At 40.3% G+C, this 26,396-nt stretch overlaps 1 protein-coding gene across 3 annotated transcripts in view; it reads right to left on the bottom strand.

The window, feature by feature from the left end:
- PDE7B (phosphodiesterase 7B) overlaps nt 1-26,396 on the bottom strand; it is a 311,613-nt gene that overhangs the window by 17,185 nt on the left and 268,032 nt on the right. For all 3 annotated transcript variants that reach the window (XM_059177480.1, XM_059177481.1, XM_059177482.1), the window contains 5 exons: nt 22,559-22,710; nt 20,353-20,416; nt 17,959-18,054; nt 15,801-15,901; nt 14,252-14,383 (listed from right to left, as the gene is read on the bottom strand). In XM_059177480.1, the coding sequence (XP_059033463.1) occupies nt 14,252-14,383; nt 15,801-15,901; nt 17,959-18,054; nt 20,353-20,416; nt 22,559-22,710 (545 nt within the window). The remainder of the gene's footprint in view (nt 1-14,251; nt 14,384-15,800; nt 15,902-17,958; nt 18,055-20,352; nt 20,417-22,558; nt 22,711-26,396) is intronic.

Below are 26,396 nucleotides of genomic sequence, written 5' to 3' on the forward strand. Positions count from 1 at the left end.
TCACCTTACTGGTATCTTAAATATGCTGCTTGTGTGCACATTAGCTAACTGTTTAAATAGCAACTATTTCTTACAATCCATTGTGTTTTATGTGAATTAGCAAGCATTATGACCTCGCCTCTGACTCGATGCATATAGAATTGAACCCCTCTAGTCCCCAGGAAATATTTTTGCTTTTATTATTTTTTTTCTGATTTATTTATTCATTCTCCATTTTGTTTCAGATGGGGCTATAAACTTACACAGAACACAGGAAGATATAGCATTTGTTAAAAGTAAGGTATTGCATGACGGCATATATGAGGTACTTAGAGTAGTCAAATTCATACAGACAGAAGAGTGGTTGCCAGGGGCCAGGCGGGAATAGGAGTGATTATGTAATGAGTACAGAGCTTCAGTTTTGCAAGAGGAAAAGAGTTCAAGAGATGGATGGTGGTGATGTACTTAATACCATTGAATTGTACACTTAAAAATGGTTAAGAAGGGGGTCCCTGGGTGGTTCAGTGGGTTAAAGCCTCTGCCTTCGGCTCAGGTCATGATCTCAGGGTCCTAGGATCGAGTCCCGCATTGGGCTCTCTGCTCAGCAGGGTGCCTGCTTCCGCCCCCCCCCCCACTCTCTGCCTACTTGTGATCTCTGTCAAATAAATAAAATCTTTAAAAAGGTGAACTTTAGGGGCGCCTGGGTGGCTCAGTGGGTTAATGCTGCTGCCTTCGGCTCAGGTCATGATCTCAGGGTCCTGGGATCGAGTCCCACATCGGGCTCTCTGCTCAGCAGGGAGCCTGCTTCCTCATCTCTCTCTCTCTACCTGCCTCTCTGCCTACTTGTGATCTCTCTCTGTCAAATAAATAAATAAAAATCTTTAAAAAAAAAAAGGTGAACTTTAAGAGGGTGAACTTTACATTATATTTGTTTTCCCACAATTAAAACAAAAAACGAGAGGGAGGAAGCAAGGAAAATAATATGGAGACTAAATGGAGCCCAGAGAGTGACTGGGAACTATCCCACCATTGTGCCCTGCTTGGGCACACCTAACTTAGCCACCCACCACGCAATGCTCAGCTTCTTCAGCTAATCCGAAAAGAGAATCCTAGGGTCCATTAAGATAAAGCAAATTCAAGAAAACCTCCACTGTTCTTGGGTCTCCAACCAGACTGTGATATCCCTCCAGGACTTTGAGAAATTAGTTTCATGAGGCAGCATCTGGGATAGACTGCTCTGTTGCCCTTCCTTTCTTCCCTCACCAAGGAATTATTATTCTTTATTCATCACCTGACCGTGTTTGAACTGGTGATGAGATTTGGTGACTTTTATCAACTGGTCCATTATCTCCTTTTGGGCATGAGCCACACACAACAAAAGAGAATGTTTGTTCGAAATAAAAGGTCAGACTAATTTGTTTTGATTGCAAAGATTTATGAGAGCAGAGAGCGATAGGTCAGCGTGACTTAAGGGATGTTCTATGCTGCCGTGATATTTCATTCAGTCACTTGCAAGTGTTCACTTGCTAGACTAATTCTTGTAGATGTGGAGGCAAGTAAGTTTTCCGAGGGGTCAGAACACTGGACAAGACCTAATGATAAATGACACCATATCCCTGTTGAGTGGAACAGAAGAGTCTGGAGGATTGCCTCAAGCATAGTTACTCATGTCAGCCTGATTTTACATCTTCATTAATAATCTTCCTGGAGACGGGATAAAAGGATACTTGGGAAGTTTGCTGGTGAAACCATATTTGGAGCTGAGCTCTGGGAAAGTGGAAGGAAACTGAGCGAGCCTGGACACTGGCACAGAATAAAAGACAATAGAATGCATGATTATGAAAACAAATTTTCGTGGAGCAGTCATTATAAATAAAAGTATGTTTTGCCCAGAACTGTGCTGGAAGTAGGGGTGGCTCTGTGGATTCCAGAGAATGAGAAAAGAAAAGCAGGGGGACGAACATTTATGAAGCGCCTACTCTGTGCCAGCCATCTCTATGATCTCATTCAGGCCTCACTTAGCTGTGTACTATTTTTATTGTTAACTTGCAGATACTAAATTTCAGGTTTCTTTGCAGGGCTGCTCAGCTAGTGGTTGAGGAAGGCCTTAAACCCAGGCCTGCTGGTTCTCAAGGCCGAAGCTTTGCACACAGCCCTTGCTGCCTCCCAAGAATTTCTTCTGTGTGGCCACAACCAAGCATTCAGAAGCCTGCCATTTATAAACTGAGAAATGCCTGCAGTTTCACTTAATTTTCCAGAAATTACCTATAAGTTGTTGCTTTAAAAGTCTATGGTTGATTGTTTTAATGAGATGATAGTTTTTCCCCACATTGAAATCTTGGCAGTTACCTTTAAATTTGATTTCACTGTGAAAAATCCTGTAGTTGGAATGTTGGGAGTTGAGTAGATTAAGGCTGTATTGGGAAAGAATTCATCGCTCATGTGCTTTTAGCCCGCACATCCACTTAGACCTGCTGGTTCTTCCAACATGGCAATGCTTACGCCCATCCCTTCCTTGCATTCAAGTGACCTTATTTTAGGGCTTTAGTATCCTTCTTTTCTAACCTCCTGCAATCCATCCTCCTTACAGTGGCCAGAATGTGACTTGCTCACTTGACAGTTTGTTTTTAACCATCTCCTTAATCATTGGTTGAAATATAAACTAATATTTTTTGAGCACTGATTAATATGCCAGGTGCTATGGTGGGTCCTAGGGATGGAAAGATTAATAAGACAAATTGCTGCCCTCAATTCAAGAAGTTCACCTAATTGAGTTCACCTAACTTCGATATGATTATGCCATCTGCTTTCTCCCATGCTCCAAACCCTACATGATTCTTTATCAGATATTCTTTGTCAGATAAATGAAGTCTCAGCATTCAGTACTCTCAGAAAATTATCTCAATTGCCATCCTGTTCCTACACGTTTGAAACAAATGAATATCATTATCGCTCTCCTATGAAGATCTTATGGTGCACATAAATGATGCCACATTAGTAAGACGGTAACATATTATTGAAATAATTATTAAATTATGAATATATGACTGTCCTTTCAGTGTTCTTTTGTTAATTTCATGTCTTCCAGGGTGAGTTATGATGCTCAAACACCTCTATCTCTGTGTTTACTTAACAACCTCTCATTTGTTTTTCAAAATCCATTTCAAATACTCCATCCATAAAGCCATTGGGAATCATTCCAGTCAGAGGCAAACTTCATTTGCTCTGAGTCCTGTAGCTCTTTCTTCTGGCATTAAGTCCTGGCATCTGAGTCCTGGAGGACTCAGAGCCTTTGACATGTGTTAGAGTTATTCATGTGCTTACCAGATTATAAACTACATGTGAGTAGAAAACCCGTTTTGTTCCTTTTGTATCCACCCCACTATAAGCCTTGCACAGAGAAAGTGCTTTCTATTAATTTGCAAAGTAAGCTGCTGAACAAATTATTTTATTCATTTGACAAATATATTGAGCGCTTACTCTGTTCTAGGTGCTGATTACATCAACGAACAAGACAAACGGGGAACCGATGGTGGCAGGAATGGGACAGACAGATAATAAACAATGAACATAATAAATACTTCAATTCTGAAAAGAACCGCATTCATGTCAAAAGGCAGTAAATGGATGGAAAGAAGGAAAATAGAGCAGAATAGTGGGAATTTGAGAGCCTTTGGAAGTGGGGCTGCTAAGGTAGTTGGGTAAGATGTAAGATTTGAACAAAGGCTTGAAGGTAGGAGGTAGTGTGAGCAGGAAAGTAACAGGATAAGAAGTTAGACAATGAGAGACCAAATCATGTATGGCCTTCTGTCTATTATAAAGATTTTGATTTTACTCTGAGAGAAATAAGGAGCCACTGTAGGAGTTTGGGAGGAAGGAAATGATAAAAGATTTTAATAAGATCACTGAGGCTGCTAAGTTGAAAGTGGACTTTGGAGGGAATAAGTGTAGAAGGAGGCATAGCTGGCTCTTCGGGGGTAGGAGCAGTCATCCAGGCAAGAGATGATGGAGGTTGGGGAGCCGAGGTGGAAGTGGGCAGAACGGTCAGTCTGGACCTAAGGATGACTGCAGTGTTTTTGGCCTGAGCAGCTGGAAGGATGGCCCCTCCATCACTTGTGACGGGTGGGCTGCAGGTGGAGTGGGTTTACAGGACATATTGAGTTCTAGATGTCTGTTTGACATATGGACCTCATAGTGGAGATCTCAAACAGCTAAAGCAGTATTAACAACAACAAAAGGAAGATAAAACAGTTGCATGAGTGTTATAGTAATTCTGAATGGAGAGAGAATGTCACATAAAGGGCAAGACCATGTTGATGAATCATTCTGATGGTCTCTGCTTTAAAATTAAGCCTCAGAGACTCCTGGGTATTCATCCCCTCAATCTGTTTTCTTTTGCTTCTCATTCACAGAGCCTCAGTTTTAGATGGTCTCATGGTCTCAAAGAGAACATTTTCTAGCCTCCTTTACAACTAGGTGGGATCAGTTGACTAAATTCTCATTCATTAAATGTATGCAGAAATGTTATGTTGGATTTCTAGGAAGCTTGTTTAATGGGAATTGACTTCTCTGACAGAGGCCTCTCTTGTTTTTCCCATTCTTCCTTCTCATGGTCTGGAATGCAGAAGGAATAGCTAGAGCTCCAGCAGCTATCTTGTGCAGTGAAGAAAAGTGTAACACCCTAGTGATGGCGGCTTGTAGAACTAAAAGAATTCTTGGTCCCCTCATCCTTAATTTTGTGAAGCCCCTGTGCCAGTTCTGAACTACCAACCTCTAGACTTATTTGATGGAGAATAGAGATAAACTTCTGTCCTCGGTTAAGCCATTAAAAACACCAAGTAATTTAAGTTTAGTATATGGTCTTCCATATCACCCTGGAAGGGTTAATGAAAGGATTTTTCAATGTTTTGGTCTGTAATCCTGCTTGGTTTTTGGATAAGAGTGATAATAAAGAATTTTATAATTCCAAAAGCGTGAGGAGAGTACACCTCAGTAAAATCAGAAATACATGCGTGTGCCTGTGGGCCTGTCTGCACACCCACCTGCTCACACATGCCCACGTACACGCACCCCCCCCCATTTCTTACTTTTGAGATAAACCATTGCCCTCTGCTAGGAAAGATTCTTCTAGTTCTCTAAACAGAACTGACAGCTCCCTCTTCCACCCCAAACCCAGGCTTCTGTCTTGGTGTCTGAGATACTTTATAACAACTTTGTTCCCTGGCTCCTATGTGTCAGTGATCTTCACAGGTTTTTGTTCATTTACTCTTGAAAATAACTTTGAGAAATCATGCTCTTCATATAGTTTTAAAAAATTGAGGGTTGCCTGAGTGGCTGGGTTAAGCCTCTGCCTTTGGCCCAGATCATGATCTCAGGGCCCTGGGCTCTACCCCTGAATCTGGCTCTCTGCTCAGCAGGGAGCCTGCATCCCCCTCTCTTTCTGCCTGCCTCTCTGCCTACTTGTGATCTCTCTCTCTCTATGTCAAATAAATAAAATCTTTAAAAAAAATTGATATCTAAACCTACAAATTTCAATGGTAGCACAAGAGGGAATGCCCTGCATATTCGTGACTACTGGTGATTTAATACAAAGTCATTGCATCATTCTTTTTTATAGTAAGTGTATCTAAGGGACTCTAAACACCAACGGCATTTAATACATATTTATCACCTGTTGAAAAAAACACATGTGTAATTCATTTTTTGAGTTAGAATTCTAACTCAAATTTAAATTTAAATTCTAACTCAAATTTTAAATTGATTCTTTCCCTTCTAGAACTTATATTCCCAATCTATTTCCCCATAGAATTTTATCTTAACATAATATATTTTTAGGTGTGAAATTCCTTTATTGTCACCTATCATATTTCTCTGCAACAAAGATATGTACACAATTTGACATTTTAATTTAACAAACATTTCTAATGTCAGGCTCTAAGTAAGTAATAAATATTTTTCCAGCCTGAGTTTACAATGCAATTATTATTAGTAATAAGGGATCAGGATACATGTATATGGCCAATTTAGAAAAAAAAATTGTGCTTAAGAAAAAAAATTTTCTAGCCATACATCTATTTATGTGGTGACTGGGAGAGTTAAAATATGTCAGTTTATAGGAGACTATGCAATCTGCAGAATGGGTAAGAAATATGTTCTTCTTTTGCAAAGTGAGAGTAGCTGAAACGGAGAACTGGCTTGACTGCTTTGCAAGTACATTCCAGACAGGTCAATTTAAGGGCCTTCAAATGGATTCTGTTAGCACTACTCACGCCTGTGTGCCCCATGGAAAATCTTCATGTATCCCCATGGGTGCACAGGCCTGTTCTGAAAAGTGCCGCCATACACGATCACCACTGAGAGCAGGGAGCATATCTTATTTATCTTTGAGCCCCAGTACGTGGCACAGTGCCACTTAAACAAGTCAATATTTGTTGAATGGATACTGAGTAATTACTTTCCGAAATCTGAAAGTTCAGTAGCTGCAAGAGTTTAAATAACTTTACAAGAAAAGAGTTCTGTTCATTTTTTTTGGCCAATACCCTAAAGGAGCCAGACTTGGGGTCTTCTTTTGGGAAATCCTTAGATTTAGGTGGAAGCCAAAGAGATTTTTAAAAATATTACAGCGATGCGCTCTTTCCCACTACTCATCTGCAGATAGCCAGGATCAAGTAAATGATTCCAAAAATAACATGTATCTGATAGCATTTTTCAATTCCAAGATAAGCAAATAAGATGATTATAAAGAATTTTTCAATCAATGCTTTTCATTCTTCATGTAGTGAGAATTTATAACCAACAGGAAATGGACAGTGGAAGTGCGTGCCCTGATTTGGTGGTCTCCCTGGTCTGAGTGCTACTGCCCCTGCTTGGCAGATTTCCACTCAGGGTCTCTGGCGTCCTCCCTATTGCCAATATTCCTGATCTCTTGGCGTTAGTCAGATTCTGTCTTTCCTGTTGCAGGTGTCCTGTCTGTACGCCCACCATCCTTCTACTTACTCCTCCAGCAACCTTCCTCCTACCCAACAAATAGTCCCTGAGCACCAGGACTGTGCTCAGTGCCAAGGGAGGACACAGAAGGAGGTAGGTACCCAGAAGATTGCAGACGATGTGGGCCGGTGGTCGTGTGGACAGCCAACCGGGCAATGGCAATTTAGAGACATGAGCACTGGGATAGGGTAAGTAATGAAGAGCTGGAAAATCTTAAAGAGGAGCAGGGAAAATGGGCTCTTAAAACAAAAGGAGGCTTTCAGGAAAAAGATATGTCCAAATTGAGCTCTGAAGGATGAGTGAGTTAGAAAGGAAGGAGGGCAGGGGTTATTACTTGTTTGGATCATCTTCCATAGACCAGGACCTGGGATGTATTAAGCTCTCCGTGAATATTTGTTGAATGGATAAGAGAATGAGTGACATGTTTGGGAATCGGAAAGTAGATCCGATTGGAGGATGCCTGGGGGCCGAGTTGAGTCAGAGCAGAAAGTGAAGCTGGGAATGTCGCGTGGCCTGAGCATAACAGGATTTGTAAATGGTGTGAAGACATTTGGGCTCGATCATGAGGATAAGGGGTTTTAAGCAGTAAAACCTGTAGGGTCAGATTTGAGTTTCGGGAAACTCGTGCTGGCAAGAGAGTGGAGGGAGGACTGGAGACGGGCGAGGCTGTGTGGACCCCAGGATGATGGTGGTGCCGTGCGTTTCGGGGGAGAGGGTGCTGTGAGCAGGCAGGGATTTCCTGGTCCTTCATAGGAAGCGGCCAGAGTTATCTGTGTCCTCACTAACAGTGGGATGGCTCTGCTCCTATACACCCCTCTGGCTTTCACAGTGGTTCAAAGACCAATAGCAGGGGCACCTGGGTGGCTCAGTGGGTTAAGCCGCTGCCTTCAGCTCAGGTCATGATCTCAGGGTCCTGGGATCGAGTCCCGCATCAGGCTCTCTGCTCAGCAGGGAGCCTGCTTCCCTCTCTCTCTCTCTCTGCCTGCCTCTCTGTCTACTGTGATCTCTCTCTGTCAAATAAATAAATAAAATCTTCAAAGACCAATAGCAGAAAAAGCTCAATTGAAGAAAGAAGAAAATAATCCTAAATGCAGGTGAAGATCTGAGCATAGGATGAAATGATAGCACTTCAATAGTTATTGAAATCCCCTGTCCTGTTTGGAGTCCCACATTAGGTACCCTGTCCGTCTACCCTGAAGAAGTATCAGCTCAGCAATTTTGCATTATCCCAACGACAGTGAGTCCTCATGTTCCAAACTCTTTATATTTATACTTTTAAAGATAATCTTCATCTTAGAATTGAAAGAGTACCTATCTCCTGTCGTGGCAACATAACTTATTAGAGTTTTAATTTGGAAAAAATAAAACTCTTAAAACCCCTGCGGCAAAGCCTGTGTTTCCCTTTATGTTGAATTATCAAGTACTATCCGCTCTAAGAACAAAACAATCCCTTTGTTCCTGAATAACATCACATCAGGCATTTAATAAACCACCAGCACAGGTTTTCAAATTAAATCAAGAGTCTATTTGTCAGAGAGAAGCCAGCAGAACAGAACTGCTCTCATGCAAGGCAGCTTCCAACCGTTTCTCCCCTATTTATCAGACACTTTCTTCGATTAAAATATGTTGATAAACTGAGTCTGGTGTATCACAGGAATCCGAGTTAACGACACATTTTTAAAAACAATAGGAACATAGTGTGCACTTTCATTTTGACTCACTCATGAAACAGGGAAGCAAGACGTGAGGACACCATGGGGTTGCTGGGCTCTTCCCTGACAAGCCAGAGGGTCCCCTCTGTAACTCTGCAAGCCCCTCAGCCCAGGAGGGCTCAGAGGGACAGAAGCTCCTTGAGCCTAAATAAGACCTTGGCCCCTGGTGAAGCTGTAACACAGCCGCGCTTCCTGCCCGCTGGAAGACATCTTTCTCTGATTCCCAAAGCACTGCTCTGAGAACCTGGACACCAACTGCTGTCCATGGGGCAGGCCCGTGTTCAGATGAGGGCCCCGGACAGGCCACACACAAGCTACTGCACTGTAAGCAGCAGAAACTTTATGAAACAGAAAATCCAATTTGAGCCTCCTTCCTGCAATTTTCACATGATTGGCCCCAACACTGTTCGTACTGCAGAAATTATGAGGTTCTGTATCATCTTTGCAGTTGCTTGTTTGAAGAGGGGTCATAGGACCATGTGGCAGGAACATTTCTCCTGGCTCTGTCAAGTTCCTATTTATGGTTCAGAGTCAGTAGAACAAATAGTGGTTAAATATGCTGATGGGGGATGCCTGGGTGGCTCAGTCGGTTAAGTGTCTGCCTTTGGCTCACTTCATGATCCTAGGTCCTGAAATCGATCCCTGCATCAGGCTCCCTGCTCAGAAGGGAGTCTGCCCCTCCCTCTGCTTCTCACCCCATCCAAGCTCTCTCTCTCTTTCTTAAATAAATAAATAAAACCTTAAAAAAAAAAAAATGTTGACCTGCTCTAAGTTCTTGTGTTAAGTGACTAAGAAAAATGATTATATAGTTCTGTAAGATAATATAGAATTCAATATTATGGAACATTACATTACACTGTAAGGAACAATGATTAATTAGTTTATTCATTAGGCTGCTCTGTCATTAGTTAAGATGTTAGATAAGTTAGACCCTATCAAAAGGAATTACATTTGAAAAGGAAATGAAAGTGATTCTTTTTGCAATATTCCTTGTTGTGATAACCAATATCCTATCAAATTTAATGCTTACTTTGCCCAACTGCTGAGCACACAGGTGGGGGAGGGGCAGAAGCTAAGTGCTCCCATGTCTCCCATGTTCCTTTCTCTTTCAGTCCACCGGGGACATCTGGATGGCCTCCACTCTACTGAGAGAGGTGCCATGTGGAAGTGCTTTTTCACCTTCATGTTGAGCTTGGGTTGGCAGTTCAGCTCGTGAGTCTGGTCCAGACATCAGACAATGGGAGGGAGCCCTCTGACCTGGCCTTCACTCCAGCTGCCCTGACTCTCTCTTTATCTCAGGGCAGAAGCACAGGCTGGGTGTTACGCAATGATCTTATTTATTAGAACTAAAAGAGCACAGCCAACAAAAGGAGGGAGAGGAAGCTCTCTTCCATTTTTATCTCATTTATAGAAAAACTAGATTGCAGAAAGTCACGCACAGGGTGTTCTCAGCCCACATAATTCCTGGCACATCTTCTCTGCTGGATTCTCATTAACCAAATGTGTTTATGTGGGTGTGTATAATTTTGTTTGTGTGAATACACACACACATACACACAAAATCACAATATATTGTGTAATATATATATAATGTATATACATATATTTTTATTCATTACAGTATATATATTGTGTAATATATATTGTGTAATATATATATAATGTATATACATATATTTTTTATTAATTACCATGGTCAACTTGTTTTAAAATATGGTGTAAATTATGGATCCTTACCCTAGAAAGAAGTGCATAGGTCTATCCTTGGAAAATCTGCATATAGTTTCCTGAAAGTTCATTCATGTCTCAACCAATAGGTTCTTGGTAGGCTGAAAGTCTACATTTGTAAAGATTTTAAATAACATGTGTTGTTAATTCTCTGGCTCAGTTTATATATTAGGTAACATCATTTTTTTTCTTGAAATTGAAAACCTGAAGTCATGCCAGTTCCTCATCAACAACTTGGTGCAAAGCAGAGATTTTCTGCCTCAGGTCAAGTTCTGTGTAGCTAATCTACAGAAGAAGCTTCTACAAAGAGAAAATATATATGTGAAAATATGCCCAAGACACTGATCTGAGAGCAGGGGCTGTTCCTAGGCTCAGCTAATGGCCACAGAGAGTCTGTTTTCAGTTATTCTTTAGTTGGGGGTTTTAAACCCTGAAGTCCACCAGCTCATGCTGCTTCCAGTGTCCTCCCTCAGCTCTGCTACTCAGAACGTTACACGTCAAGGCCCAGTTTCCCGTTCTTCCTCTCTGAGGTGCCCCCCCCCCCCAGGCCATCTGCAGCATCAGTTTCTGTCTTTCTCTCACCTTTGTAGCTATGTCCTGAAGAGTACTTCACAGAATCCCTCTGCTTGCCACTCGGCTCTAACCCCTTTGTCTCCCTCACTTCAGGAGGAAACCTGGTTGAGGGCTCCTACTGCCTCGCGCACAGAAAATAGGTGATCCCTGTGAATTTCAGAGGCCGTGTGTATAGTGCTGAGTCACTTCTGCTTTGGAGACAAAACACTTATTCTGGCTTTGCCATTAATTAGCTATTTATTTTCAGGAAAAACACTTGATTTTTTTTTTTTTTAACACTTGAATTTTCTAAGTATCAATTTTCCTCTTTCTGGAAAATTGGTATGATAATGGTACCCACCTAACTGGACTGTTGTGCAGAGTAAATCATATAATGCATCAGAAGTGTTTAGCACAGTTTTTGAGTCAAAGTAAGCATTACATAAAGGTTAGTTATATAATTTTTGAACTATATTTTACATAGAATTTTCTTTATTTTTTTGAAATAAATAATGGTATATAGCCAAATATAGAAGGCATCAGAAATTTTTTGGAGAGAGTCACCTGGGTGGCTCAGTCGGTTAAGCATCTGCTTTCAGCTTAGGTCATGATCCTAGGGTCCTGGGATCAAGCCCCGCATCAGGCTCCTTGCTCAGTGGGGAGGCTGCTTCTCCCTCTACCACTCCTTCCTGCTCATGATCTTTCTCTCACTCTCTGTCTCTCAAATAAATAAATAAAATACTTTTTTAAAAAAAGAATTTTTTTTCGACAGAACTGAAATCTCATAATATTTTTAGGTCCTCTTGACAATTTTTACTTTTAATATGTTAAATCCCAATTTGGCTGATAAAAATTTCAGCTTTTATCCTAGTGAGCTCTAAGATAGTAGAAATATCTTTATGATACTGTGTGATCCTGTTTGCCTTCAACACACGTTTCCTTTTTTTTTTTTTTAAAACATTATTTCTAAAACCTAAAGATAAGGGCCTCTACCTAGCTTCCAAGAGATCCTAAGACCAGATGAGAAGGAAACTGGGGAAGATTTATCCTGCATGTGATTTTCAAGTCCCATATCCCAATTCTTTCTAGTTATTATCAAAAGGATCTTTGTCTTTCCTTTCAAGGATCTGGCCAGACAGTCCAGATGGATAAATTCACTGCTAGAAAATATAATAGCTCATTTTATTATAATAACAATTTTGAACACAAAAACAGAACAGGTCCTTACTCTTTAAAGACTTAAATAATATCTGTATGTGTATCTTTAGCTAACTCCCCAAAATGTTTTCAAACTGAGATTAAGTCTTAGATTTTGCACATTTTGAGCATCTAAGTTTCAACAAATGTTTGAGGGCAGAGATTATACTTGATCCATCTTTGTACTCCTAGATCTTAGTATATTATATGATATATGCAATAAATAGTTGTTGATTAAAAATATGCAAGTCTGTATATTGTATTGAAAAGACTGCAGAATTTGGTTGTATTGGAATGTTTATTTTTAAAATTTTAAAAAAGATTTTATTTATTGGTTTTAGAGAGAAAGAGATAGTATGCATGCACAAGCAGGGGGAGGGGAAAAGGAGTGGAAAAGAATCTCAAGCAGACTTGTGCTGAGCACAGAGCCCTATGTGGGGCTCAATCTCAGGACCCTGAGATCATGACCTGAGTCGAAACCAAGAGTCAGAGCCTCAAGTAGCTGAGCCACCCAGGCACCCCAATATTGGAACATATATTTTTAACAAAGAGATTAAAATAAAAACTATTAAAAATTACTGGACTTCAAATGTTTAAGGAATCCATTTTTTTGAGAACAATTTTAATATCTGAACAAGACAGTATTTTTATTTGGAGAATCAATTTTTGTTAATTAGCAATGAGGACTTAATTCTTACACAATTCTATGACTTTCTTATTTTTAACATCTGACATATTTCTTTTTAAACTTCCTGTCTAGATATGAATCCATCTCATGTCTTGTATATACTACATGCCGAAGTGCAGTTTTATGACCCTCATTTTATGTACCAATAAGTCAGTGACAGCAGATACTTTCCTAAACTTCATTGACATGATTTCTTTGATGACAAGAAATTAGAATTATGTAAGCATTTACTTTATATGGGAAGGGACCAAATAGCAAATTTTGCTGATAGATTTCCTTTGTCTAATAAAAGACATTTGAAAAAAATCAGCGTTGACAGGAATAGAAAATCTGTCTGGAGGTTTTCAGTCCAGTCGTTCATGTCTGTGTTTTTTCAAGCAATAAATTTAGCTTCTGATATGCTTTTAGAAAGTTTAGCTTCAGGTTTTATTTTTCTTTGTTTAGTTTGTAGCTCATCATCAAAGGCTTTCTGAATTCTGTCATCTTGTCCCCTCAATGTGGCCACATCTGTCCTGGCTCTGGGTGTTGGCTGGCCACTCAACAGAGCCCAGCTCTGGATACATACTGGTGGATCCATAAACCCTGAAATGTCAGTTCCCACCTACTCTAAAAGCTAATCAACAGTTGGGGAAAGGCTTTTCTCATGTTATTATCATGCTTTATTGGAAATATATGCATCCTCAAGCTGTAACATCTTGTATAATGCAGGTGTTTTATGGAGATCTGTCAGGAAATTTTTAGCATCATGTTTTTCAAAAGATCTACTAAAATTGAGATCAATGGCTACCTTGTACACAATGATTTTGTGAATGACAACCAAAGGTTTCCAAAGGACCACCCTGAAAATTCTGGGAGTTATTAATCTCTGATACAAATTTTATTACCTTAAATAACATCAGAGATAAAAGGTCTCTAGGCCAATCTACTCATGCTGCTGAGCTACCTTAGAATATCAAAGTATGCCTATTATCTTTGATAACATACCTCTGACCTGGAGGCCGTTCAAGTTCAGAAATAGTCTTAGAGACATAGTTTAAATTAGGATTGCACTTGGGAATTATCATTTATAGAAGTCCTACAAGGACTGGCTTCAACTGTCCATTATATATGCGATGGTGTCCAGAGAGACACATAGTCTCAGATCCTGAGAGGGTAGGCTCAGAGATCCTGTTTTCCTTTGCATAATTTTCAATCTGCTTTGGAGAGAATGGATTTCCTCAGATACATTTGTAAACAAATTTAATCTTCTTTGGAAAATATCCTGGACTTATTCAAATCTATGATCTTTGGCTATGGTTGTCATTGAGGCTGATCCCGAAGGAAGGCTATCTCCAAAGGTGAGACTCAGGCTCCAGCACTGGGCCGAAGGCTGTTGGCTGAACTGTGACTCAACACTGAGCTCCCTTACCTGGTATAGGTTGGCTAGATGGTGGTTAGTTTTGATCAAAAATGGCTGGTTCACTCCTGGATGGTCAACATCGTGGGCTGCTGCAGCAAGCAGTCCAAGCATGATGTCCAGAGGTGTGAGGAAGCTGGCGAGCTGTTAAAAAAAATCACATTGGGAGATTGATTGGTGTTTTCCCACATAGGTTAGCGTTTGTTTTGGCTGCTCAAACTGTCTGGATTGTGACAGTATTTTTCATGCTTTCCATCCTAACTTTTACCCTCTTGAAGCAGCAGTCAGTGAGGTGATACCACATGGAATTGCAGGGGGAAAAAAAGACAGTGGGAAGTAATTAGGCAAGTCAAATTTTTCTGGATCGTTCATTCAACCACCCTCCTCTTTGTACTGCTGTCCTTGTTTCTTTTCATTGGTGTAGTGAGTGGTGTTGCCTGTTGTCAAGACTGTTCTCTGCTGAGCAGGGAGAAGGCAGGGCCTGAAGTTAGCCTTGCTCCGAGAGAAAGCAGTGAATGAAGGAAAATTTTAAAGCCAAAGTAATGGACACATTAAAAAAAAAATTTGTGTATTTCAACCATCCACTCTACCATTGCCACTGTACATACAGAACCAAGAGTGGGCTGAATTACAAAATTTGCATATTTCTTCAATGTGTAATAAATAGTGGGGGAATGTGTAAGAATCTGTCATTATTTTGGTAGCTACGAAAACAAGCAGGAGAATGGGAATCCAGTGTTAAATTTAAGCATACTACTGTGTGATATATTAGAGCTTTCAGACAACTTACAGATAAAAAAACACAACCTTTAATGGGATATTTTACAAGGATGAGGCATCTACCCAGTTTTCTTTTGGGAATGCCTGTCTGGCATCTGTATGTCTAGTGATTGGTATTAAAACTGGTCAAACTAAGATATCATTTTCGAAAAACCTTAAGAAAATGCATCCTATATGTTAAACCAATTTAGTTATATATGGTCGAGAAATGCTGAGGTTTCAGGTCGTGATTATTATTATTACGTTTTTAGCTTTGGATTGCTTTATTGCTTCAGAACACACTTGCTCTGGGATCTTTGGAGTTGACAAGTTCTCTTGGGCCTGTATCAGGATGCCCCGTTGGTTTAGTAGGAAATAGAGCTTCAGTCTTGAAGAGTTTTGATTCTATTTTTCAGTCAAAACCCATGCAGCAGGAGACTTTTTCCAGAGCATTTCACCACTGGCACAATTTGTGGCAAAGGTCCAAGACCAAACAATGAATTTCTTGAGGGCTTTGAAGATATCTAAGATGTAGATTGTCATAGAAAGGGTTGTTTTTGTCCTCAGTGCAATCTTGAAAAGTATAGAAATTATGGGGGAAAAACCCTAGGGAAATGTCCACCCTCTTTCATGTGTATTATATAACTTCCAAAGTGGATCCTGGAACTTTCATAGACATAATTTGTATTCTTAGAGTGAATGACCCATACAGTTATTTTGATATGTTGTGTGATTTGGGACTTAGCAGGCAGTTTACTTGACATCTCCAGATGGCTGAGGAGGCACCCGGGTCTTCTTTTACCTTTGGCTCTTTCAGGTAGCAGTGCATGGCCTGGGTGACATCAGCTGCGTGAACAGCGTTGTGATACGGGTTTTGGCTGTGGTAATCTTCTTGAACCATGACTAGGAGGCAAACAGATAACTCCATCAGCTAAAACCAAAACAGGAAGGGCAGACTAAGCTCAGACCTATCTAGAATCCCTTTTGCTTAAAAATATGAATGTCTCCAAAATGTGCAGCCTGGGGATCCTTTAAAAATAAACGTGGTTTGCAAGCTTGGCAGTTCTACTGGGCTGTTTTTAGTGAAGAGGAGGGGGGAGGGCAGACAGGAGAAAGGCTGAAAGGATTTGCGAGGCCCCTGGGATTCCTCACCACCTTCATCAATCACCTCTTTCTGAGGCGCATCAAGGCTTTCATTCATAGGAAAAATAAATACGTAGGAAAAGGACAACTTTATTTCACACCATAGTTTAATTATTTAAGTTTGCTACCATTTATGAATAATACGTTCCATAAAAGAGGTTTCCCTTTAAAGAGCCCAAGTAGCATTGGGCCCCTGATATCCAAAGATTGGCTTAGCAGTTGAATACCAAAGACTGACCAAAGCAAATCCGAGGCTTCTTCAGGCAGAAAGTCAAAGTACTGTGTTGATCCAATGGTGCACTCCTTTGTTTTATTTCTATCTTATTCAGATCAAGCTAGCATCTCTCACGCCTTTCCAATATAAGGACCAGAGTGCTCTTGGAGCCAAGTAGAGGCATAAGTGAGGCGATTTTGTTTTGCAAATTACAGAAGCTGGTAGCCTGCCTTAGCTCATAGCCATGGGTTAGGGTTCAGTATGTTCAGTGTGCATAGAATGTCCAGATTTGCAAGTGTGGCCATATTATCTCAGCCAGTTTAGCCCTGAATTTGGGTGTTATTTCTGTCATCAAATCTTTTCATTCTTTACTCTGTGGGCCAAAGTATCTGTGTTGTCCTTTAGACAAATAAAAATTATTTGGGCCGTTTGTGGCCATTACTTTGCTTGAGAAATCTAAATTCAATTAGCCTGAGGTTGTTTGTGTTTCTGGAATTGAGCCATGTCGTAGCTGGTTTCAAAAGTTTCTTTCGTGTCACGTATTATTTTACGGGTTTCTAAAAACAATTAGATTTCAACTCTGGCCCTCTCCCTTATTGTTTGTGGTTGGGTCAATTACTTAACCATACGTTTCCTCAGTTTTCTTCTCTATAAAATGGGAATAACAATAGCTCCAATTTCAAACGGCTGCTGTAAGGATGAAAGGTGGTTAAGATATGCAAGTCCGTAGTCCCAGCACATGTAAGCACTGTATAGGCCTGGTTGTCCTTCTTTCTGTTGCTATCATGTCACTGTTATTTTACTCTGGAGGCAACAAGGCATCAAGTCAGCTTCAAGATTCAAAGCACAGCTATGGGGCACATTGAAGAAGCCAGAAACATGCTAAGTGACAGTAGGAAGTTATATGGTGATTAAAAATGTGCTCTGGATAATTTGGCAGATAAATAAGCATGTGCATTATGTCCAGTAAGAACTGGGGCTGTTTTTGATAGAGAGTGATGGGGCGGAATGGAGTGGAAACATGGTGGACTTTCAAGTCAGACAGACCTGGACTTGGACAGAGGCTTTGCCAATTACAAGTTGTTGACCTCAAGCAAGTTATGAAACCTCTTCCTACTTTTCCTTAACCGTGAGCCAAATGGCGTTGACAATCCCAACTTGCAGAGTTGGTGAAACGGTTAGAAATAACACACTGAGGGCATCTTGTAGATCACGAGCTCTATGTAAACAGTAGTTCTACTTATATTAAAAAAAAAAAAAAAGCCTATTGAAGAATTTTAACAGCTCATGTCCAGATTGGAATTATTTGAGGCCTACATTACTGGGGTTTGCTGAGATGTAAGCAGATCTGTAATTTCTTTAATGGTCACATGGTTTTCTTTATATCATTTTTTTCCTCTATTGTAAACATAGCTAATTGAGTAAATAATTTTCTCACTGATTAAAAGGGGCAAACCATATTTTAAAATTAAGATGAGATAATTTAAGTTTAACTTGAGATCTTCATTTTCCAGCTATCACTGTTGCCACTTTATGTTAAAGAATACCATGGACTGCCATCATTCAGGGGAAAGGAGGTAGGAATACGGAAATGAAGACTTACCTAAAAACCTGTGCAAGGTCACCATGTCTAGCTTGAAATGGTGAATGAGTCCATGGGTGTTGAAGAGGTGGCACAGCAGTGTTACCAGGCTGTTTCCTATAGGAAAACAGTCACTTGCTTTAACTCATTTTTATCACCATTAAAATATCGAGATTGACAGAAGGATCCAAAGTTTCTGTAGTGAAAGTTCTCTGGTAGGTCTCCTTTTCCCTATTAGAATTGAATTTTTTCCAGTATAAAAGATATTATTCTTATGGTTTGGTCCTAGGTTTTCTCATATTGTACAAATGAAACAAGCTAGGTCAGACCTTTCTCTACATCAAAGGCAATGAAAGCATTAAGAGTCTGCCTATTGTGGGGACACACCCACCCACCCATGTGAGTGTATTTTTTAAAGACACAGTTTAATGGTTACTTGTGATGTGCCTTAAGTTGCTTCCATCTGATTCTTACGTCTACAGAGATACCTAAGTCACCAAGTTCCTTAAGAATCCGAGTTTGTTCTTCCCAGGCAAAGTCACCCAGGATGAGATCTGATGAGGAGATAGTTTAGAACTTAAGCCAGCAGAGATGTGAAATTGAAGCAATACATTTAGTATTTAGAAAATATGTAAGCATTTAGAAAATATGATGGACTAAAGAGTAATGACTTTGAATTTTGAATAATTTGAGTAATGATTTTTTGTATTTTAAAAGCATTAGAGAATTTATGAAAGACTTTGCAGTGGACCAAGATGATGACTGGATTTCTTAAGTGGAAAACTAAATATTGCCTAAGCACAATCTTCTGGGGCACCTGATCCTGCAGTTCTGCAGATTCCATTGTCTTTGAGCTTTTTCTTGACTCTCGAATTTGTAGATAACGGATAGCATTGCAAATGATTCTTGTCCATAACATGCAAACAGAATCACTGTTTGACAACAGAATACAGTTGACTTCCTCTTCGCAGTTTTACAGCTATTAATAAATTCATTTAAGCATTTCTTACTGTTTATATATGTGTTGTTCTTTGAATTTTCCCTTCACCTAGTTTTAGCATTTTTTTTATTAACATATAATGTATTATTTGCTTCAGGGGTACAGGTCTGTGAATCATCAGTCTTACACAATTCACAGCACTCACCATAGCACATACCCTCCCCAATGTCCATCACCCAGCCACCCTATCCCTCCCACCCACCACCCCAGCAACCCTCAGTTTGTATCCTCAGATTAAGAGTCTCTTATGGTTGGTCTCCCTCCCCGGTCCCATCTTGTTTCATTCCCCGCCCCCCGCCCCCGCCAATAGCCCCCTGCCCTGCCCCTCAATTCCTCATATCAGAGAGATCATATGATAATTGCCTTTCTCGGTTTGACTTATTTTGCTTAGGATAATACTCTCTAGTTCCATTCATGTCATTGCAAATGGCAAGATTTCTTTCGTTCTTTCTTTCGTTCGTTCATTCTTTCTTGATGGCATCTTACTGGATCGCTAATTAATTGAGTTAAATCTTCGGCATGTACTCATTTCATATCCCTATGAGGGTCATGATTATCCTCTTTTGAACCAATTCTTTTATTCACAGTTACTTTCATCTACTGGTACTCATTTCTCAATTGATTTGAGCAAAGTGAAATATAAGATTGTGGGTTCTGTCGCTATATGGTCTAGTTAGCTTTCCACAGTGTAAAGCTCTGCTTCATACTCTTAGGCTGTTTCTTTCAACTGTATGTTATTTGTCAAGTAACCGAATGGTGAGAAAACCATCTGTAATGACTTAAAGTACAAGCCTGGTATGTGGTGGGACATGTGAAGGTCAGCATCACATATTACGTCTTTCATTGGCTCCCTAAGCCTATCAGTATTTGTTTAATGGGCAGACGAATATATAACCAAATTGTATTGCTTTCTTTAAGAAAGTCTTTATAGGCACCAAGAAATGTGAAACCAGTGGCAATGTCTACTTTCCCCTTCAGCTACCTCCAAAACTTTTACACTGCGTCATCAGCCGGTGTTTTCCTTCAGTAATGCCGAGCATATCTGAACAAGACCTGCATTGGGTGAGCTTCAGCTCCCTCAAGGAAAACGCACAGACACCTGCCCTATAGTGGTCAGGCCTGGTCATATGAGCTTTAGTGTTTCTAGTTTTCACTAACAATGAAAAGCCTCCATTTGGATGTGGCCAAAGTAGTCTGTGAGGAAAGAATCTAATGTGTAGTTTCCAAATTCCTTTGGGATCATCAAGGCCAGAAGGAAAATGGTCTTAAGGTTCTAAGGCCAAATATAGTCCTTTTCATCTGAATTAATTTTCCCTTGGCCTGGCCCTTCTGGAGTGGCTGTAGACTTAAGAAAGTGGAAAAAAAGGGAAAGTGAATAACAGTGTTTGGAAATAGGATTCTTTGGGGTGACTTACCATTTGTCAAGCGATCAAATAAGAAAATGTCAAAATCCCACATTCCCACTTTGGAGAGCATATGCTAAAAAGGCAAACGAAAACAGCAGTCAAATGAATCATACTGGAGACTCAAACATTTACTTTGAGACAGTGAGTGAAACAATTAAAAAGTTGGAAATAGTAGCACATTGCTCTCTGGCTTGTGGTAAAATAAATCTTGCTCTACTAACAAGAGTGTAAAAAGATTCAGACTATCTGGTTCGGTGTCAGCCACATCCCTCACTGGATGTGGGGACTTGGGCAAGTTCCTTAACCTCTCCATACCCCAGTTTCCTATTTGAAAAATATAGCTGATAATATAATCTACCTCAGGATTTTTTTTTAAAGATTTTATTTATTTATTTGACAGAGAGAGAGATCACAAGTAGGCAGAGAGAGAGAGAGAGAGGGAAGCAGGCTCCGTGCTGAGCAGAGAGCCCGATGCGGACCTCTATCCCAGGCCCCTGGGATCATGACCTGAGCCGAAGGCAGAGGCTTAACTCACTGAGCCACCCAGGTGCCCCTACCTCAGGATTTTTGTAATGATTAAAAAAGGCAACGTATGTGGAGTGCTTAGAATGTTGTTTGTACATAATAAGCACACATAAAATTTGATATCTGTTAAAATTGTAGTTCAGTAAAGCCTCTACATTGCAAATGACTATATACTTAAGGAGAATGTTTATAGCAAATTTCTAAAAAATGAAGTCAAAATGATTGCTGAGCACATTACTCTGCTCAATGTGGACTAAATGTGAAATGAACCAGTCTGATAGATAGGAAAGTGAAGTGGGCCATGGAAAATGTTGGGTAATTTAAAGACCTACTCTCCAATGTGGGCTTATTATCCTGTTTTTCTTGTTTAAATCCCTTATGCACAGCTATGGTTACAGATTCTATCCTCACTGTGGCTTCTGCAGCTGGCCTTCCTCTTCTCCCAAAGCCACTGCTTCCAGTAATGACCAGATAACTCCCCTCTTCCTAACCCTAAATATCTTCCCTGCATCTTCAAGTAAGTCTAAGGGCCTTGTCATAGCGCACAAAGACCTTCCAGCATTACCAGAAAAATGAAGGACTAATAGGTGACCTGTGAGATCTAGTGTGTGTGAACATTTTATCCAAGTCAAATACTAAAGCAGAATCAGAACTTGATCCCTGATATCCTGACTTGTGACACACAGTTCGTTCTACATCTCAATGTCATCTCTCTTGAGGAGTGAACCTCAGAGGGAGAGGCCCCCAAGAGTGCTCTGTTGCTGTTGCCCCTGCATTGGGAGCTCACTTAGTTTTGCTCTTCTTTCTCCAGCCAACCAGCCAACCAACCAAACGAATAAACAAACAAACAACATTCACTCAATCTCAGGTCTTGGGTTGATAGGAGTGATTTTTTTTCCCCTTTTTTAGACCTGAAGTAGTAGTTCTTCTGATATTACTTATTGCTTAGCTACTAATACTATACAGTAATAGTATATATTTCTTAAAAGTATATAGCTAGCATAATATTACATAGCCATGTAAACTCTAGGACACTACTTCTGATTTCTGTTTAAACTGTGGTATTTTACCCTGAAATTTAAACTCCTTTGACAGTTTGGGCTAGAGATAACTTGTGAACTTTTTTTTTTTTTTTTTAGATTGTCACATTTTAATTTCAACCTTTGACCAATGAATTGCAAAAATAATCATAAAATTTGTGAAAATTATTTAAATAAAATAAAAAATGTATAAAGGATGACACACCATATCGGTAGATGGAAGTGGAATTAAGAGTTGGTCATTATTGGGTTACTTTCAACATAGCTATCACAATGAGACAATTCACTGGGCTTAAAGATTGAGTTCTTCTCTCATTGGTAATTGATCTGTCCAAAATTTTACTTTACTTAGTGTTGTGCAAATATGTTTTGCCCATTTATAGAAACGAAAGTAGCTAGCATGTGCTAGGTATGAATATCTGAAACACATTAAGCAATGCTTTACCTTCTGTAATCTCTATATCACCCCTATAAGTGGGTATTTCTATTAACTTCATTTTATATTTGAGGAAAAAGTCCAGATGTATTGATTAACTAGCCAGAGTCACAGAGCGTCTCAGTGGTAGAAGTTGACTTCTGGTACTATCAGCTGAGGTACATGCTCTTAGCCCCTGACCTCCTGGGAGGTGACAGAGGGGAAACTAACTTACCCTTGCTTGTCCAAGGTAGTCTTCATCCAGCAGGTGGAGAGGGGCTTGTGGTATAATTCCACGAAGCAGCCTCGATGCATGGAAGTATCTTTGAAAGCTTAACAGTCTTTTCACCTTTTTTTTAGTGCCAATTTCCCCTGAGTGTGTTGTATCTGTGGAGAGTAATCAAATACAGAAGTTATGTATTTTAAAAGCCCTATTTTCTCCACTATGTAAAAATACAATGTATTATATTTAAGATTTTATTTATTTATTTGACAGAGAAAGAGCACAAGAAGGGGGAGCAGCAGGCAGAGGGAGAGGGAGAAGCAGACTCCCCCATGAGCAGGGAGCCTGATGTAAGATTCCAATCTATTATAAAAGAGATAAACTTAAAATATGCTCTCAGTCCTTTCTTAGATATAGCCTATTTAACTCTGCATTTGAAGTTGTCTTAGAACGAAAATGACCTTTCTTATGTATTACCTTCATTAAAATGTCAAGATATTTCTGAATGTGATTTTAGAAGACATGAAATATATAAATTAAAATCTTCATTTTCCTATTAATGGCACTGATGTGCTAAGTACGTAAAATCTGCATACTTCTGTATGCATTTGAAAGGAACAGTTATGCTTTTTTTCCTATGATATTAAAGCCAAGCCTCCATAATTTAAACAAGGTTCTCATCCTACACTCTCTAAATTAAAAGGGCTGAGAATACACGAGCTTATACATGAGGAAAATGTTTCCTAATGTTCCAGGAATACCAGTGGCATGGGAATCAAGTGAAGTGACCTAGATTTTCCGGACAAGAAGCAGAGAGGGTGTCTACTTTCTAATGGATTATATTCTTTTTTACTAGCGGCCAGGAAAGTTTTGATCCTGTCAGTAGAGATATTTTAATACTCATGTCACATGTGCCTTTCAAAACTTGACTGTTGACATCATGGTGATTGTCCAGAAATAACCCAGGCACATTACTTGAAAGGCTGTCAAGGTATGTTTTATCTCAGCTAAAATTCTATGAATCACTCCAGGGCCACTTAAGTGACGTGTGCTGCCCATTTCGAATCTGGAGTCAATTGAACGGTCTACTAGGAAAATGTAGAGTCCGTATATAAAGAAATTCTGGATTCTTTCATGCTGCCTTCTGTCTCCCCTTCTCCTCTAGGGAACTCAGAATCACAGCGGATAGAGAAGCAGAGGAAAGAGTGAGCAATGTGGCCCTCCCTGACGGCAGTGACTGCTGAAGATCAATTTGTTACTTGGGCTGTATTATGCATGCAAAGGCTTAATTCAGGGCAGGCAAAACCCACAGTTGTCTGGAAATCCCACCTGACCAAAAAGCTCTCTATTTTTAAAATGGATCTAGATTTTCTGTGTGGAAAGAGGCAAATACACACCCAGAAAGAGCAGTGTAACCGAACCTGGGTGTTAAGCGGATGGCCAAATTAAAAATGGTATATGTGGACTCAGTTCTACTAGTGAGTTCTTACTCATTTCTACCAATTTATCAAGTCAAAGTACAGGACAAAGTGGTTCATCCATTTATTTAAAACATAGAGGCACAGTGAAATCCTTTGGTTCTCGATCCTCCGATGAGCAAAACAAAGATGTCTGTACTCAGGAAGTTTACTTTCCAGCACAAAAAGACATGCGATAACCAATAAACAAAAAAATAAGTAATTTATAAAAATTGTGTTAGAAGGTGGGAAGAACAATGGGGGAGTAGCCAGAAAAGCTGAAAGGGAGGGACCAGGTCTTCTGTGTTTGGAGAGTCAGGGTGGGCCTTTCTAGAGGGTACAGTCTAATCAAATGAAGGAGATGAGGAAGTTAGCCAAACAGTGATCTGGGGAAATACCTTCCTCACAGAGGGACCAGCTTGAATGTCCCTTTAGTGGGAGCCTCCTGGCATGCTAGCATGTGGGAGGAGCGGCAGGAATTCCACCTAGATAGGAAGGAGAGGAAGGGGGAGGAGTGGAAGGTGAGGTCTCAGAGCAAAGGCGGGCATGGAAATTAAAAGGGTCTTGTAGCTCATTCTAACAGTTTGAGATCTACTTTGAAAGAAATGAGGAGCCAATGCAAAGGTTTGTTTGTTTGTTTAAGATTTTATTTATTTTTTTGAGAGTGGGACAGAGAGAGAGAGAGAGCATGAGTGGGGAGAGGGGGGAGGGGCAGAGGGAGAGGGACAAGCAGACTTCCTGCTAAGCACGGACTCCCCTCTCCCCTGCAATGCAGGCTTGATCCCAGGACCCTGAGATCATGACCTGAATCTAAGTCAGATGCTTAACTGGCTGTGCCACCCAGACGTCGCCCTGCCACTGCAAAATTTTGAGAGAAGAGTGATATGATCACACATTTAAAAAGGGTCATCCTGTGTGGTGAGCAGATTGTAAAAGAAAGCTTTGATGTAGTGAGACCAGCTGTGAGGCCCTTGAAATAATCCAGGCAAGAGATGATAACTGCTCAGACTCTGGTGGGACGAGTGGAGGGACCAGTAGTGGAGTCAGGGATCTGGAGATCTCAAACTTTGGGTACCTCCAAGTTTTTGCCCTAAATAATAAGGAGAATGCAGCTGCCATCATCACCTGAGATGGGAAAGCTGCAGGTGGGCCAGGTATGGGATGGATTTCGGTTTTGCACATGTTGGATTTTGATGTCCATTGGAAGTTCAGGCAGAGATGTCAGATCGAAATAAGTGGATATAAAACCCAGGAGAAGAGTGGGCTAGAGTTACAAATCTGGGAGTTGTCAGATGGGATTACCTAGGGAGTAAGGGTGTATACAGATGAGGAAAGCATCAGAGTCTGAGTTCTGCAGTATTTAAACTTTGAAATGGTATAGAGAAGAGCAGAGAAAACCAAAGGAGACTGAGGAGTATCCAGTGGGGATAGGGAAAGCCCAGCATTTCCCAGAAGCCTAGTGAAGACAGCATTGCAAGGAGGAAGGTGAGATCCTCAGTATTGAATGCTGTTAATAGATCAAAACAACAAAGACTGAAAATTGACCACGGGAATAAGAATTTGTCAAAATTCACTGAGCTATGCACTTAATAGAGCACATTTTATTCTGTGCTAGAAGCAGCAACACCTCAGCCACACATCTAGCACCCAGATTTTGTTTTAAAACACAATTTCTCACTAAAAGAAACTAGACCACCTCAGTGAAATGGCCAAGTCTAGGACTGGGGCAGGCAAAGTACAAGAAGAAATGCAACCTCTTGGCCTTCTGGAAGGTAGGGGAGGGCTCGAGAAATGATGGGAACAGTACAAAATGACAAAGGAGATGACTTGCAGGGGGTCCCTCTGCACAAATATGGGAAACTGAGCATCAACATGAATAATTGAAGAGCTGATTATAAACCATGGACTGAAAGAAGAATCCATTAGTCCACACTGATGGTAAGTAAGCAAGTAAGTAAATAAATGAGAAGGGGAAGCTCTCCCTTGCAGAGAGTCTACCCATAATGCAGAGGAACTAACAGAGTTAGAAAATTACCATTTTACACCTTTTTTTTTTTTTTTTTTTTTTTTTTTTTTTAAGAGAGAGAGAGGGGTGGAGAGGGCAGAAGGAGAGGGAGAGAGAGAATCCTATGCAGGCTCGGTGCACAGCATGGAGCCTGACACGGGGTATCACAACCCTGAGATCATGGCCTGAGTTGAAATTAAGAATCAGATGCTCAACTGACTGAGCCCCCCAGGTGCCCCAACATTTTGCAACTTTTATGGTGATACTGCTTCAGGCCCAAATCATTGATGGATGCTGAAACTACTCAGTGAAAGTTTAAAAAGCAACAGGATAATTTATAATATCAAAGTATCTCCCCACAGAGTTTCTAACTGGAAAGGAAGAACTG

Source organism: Mustela lutreola, chromosome 6 (assembly GCF_030435805.1).
Source record: "Mustela lutreola isolate mMusLut2 chromosome 6, mMusLut2.pri, whole genome shotgun sequence".
Lineage (NCBI taxonomy): Eukaryota > Metazoa > Chordata > Mammalia > Carnivora > Mustelidae > Mustela > Mustela lutreola.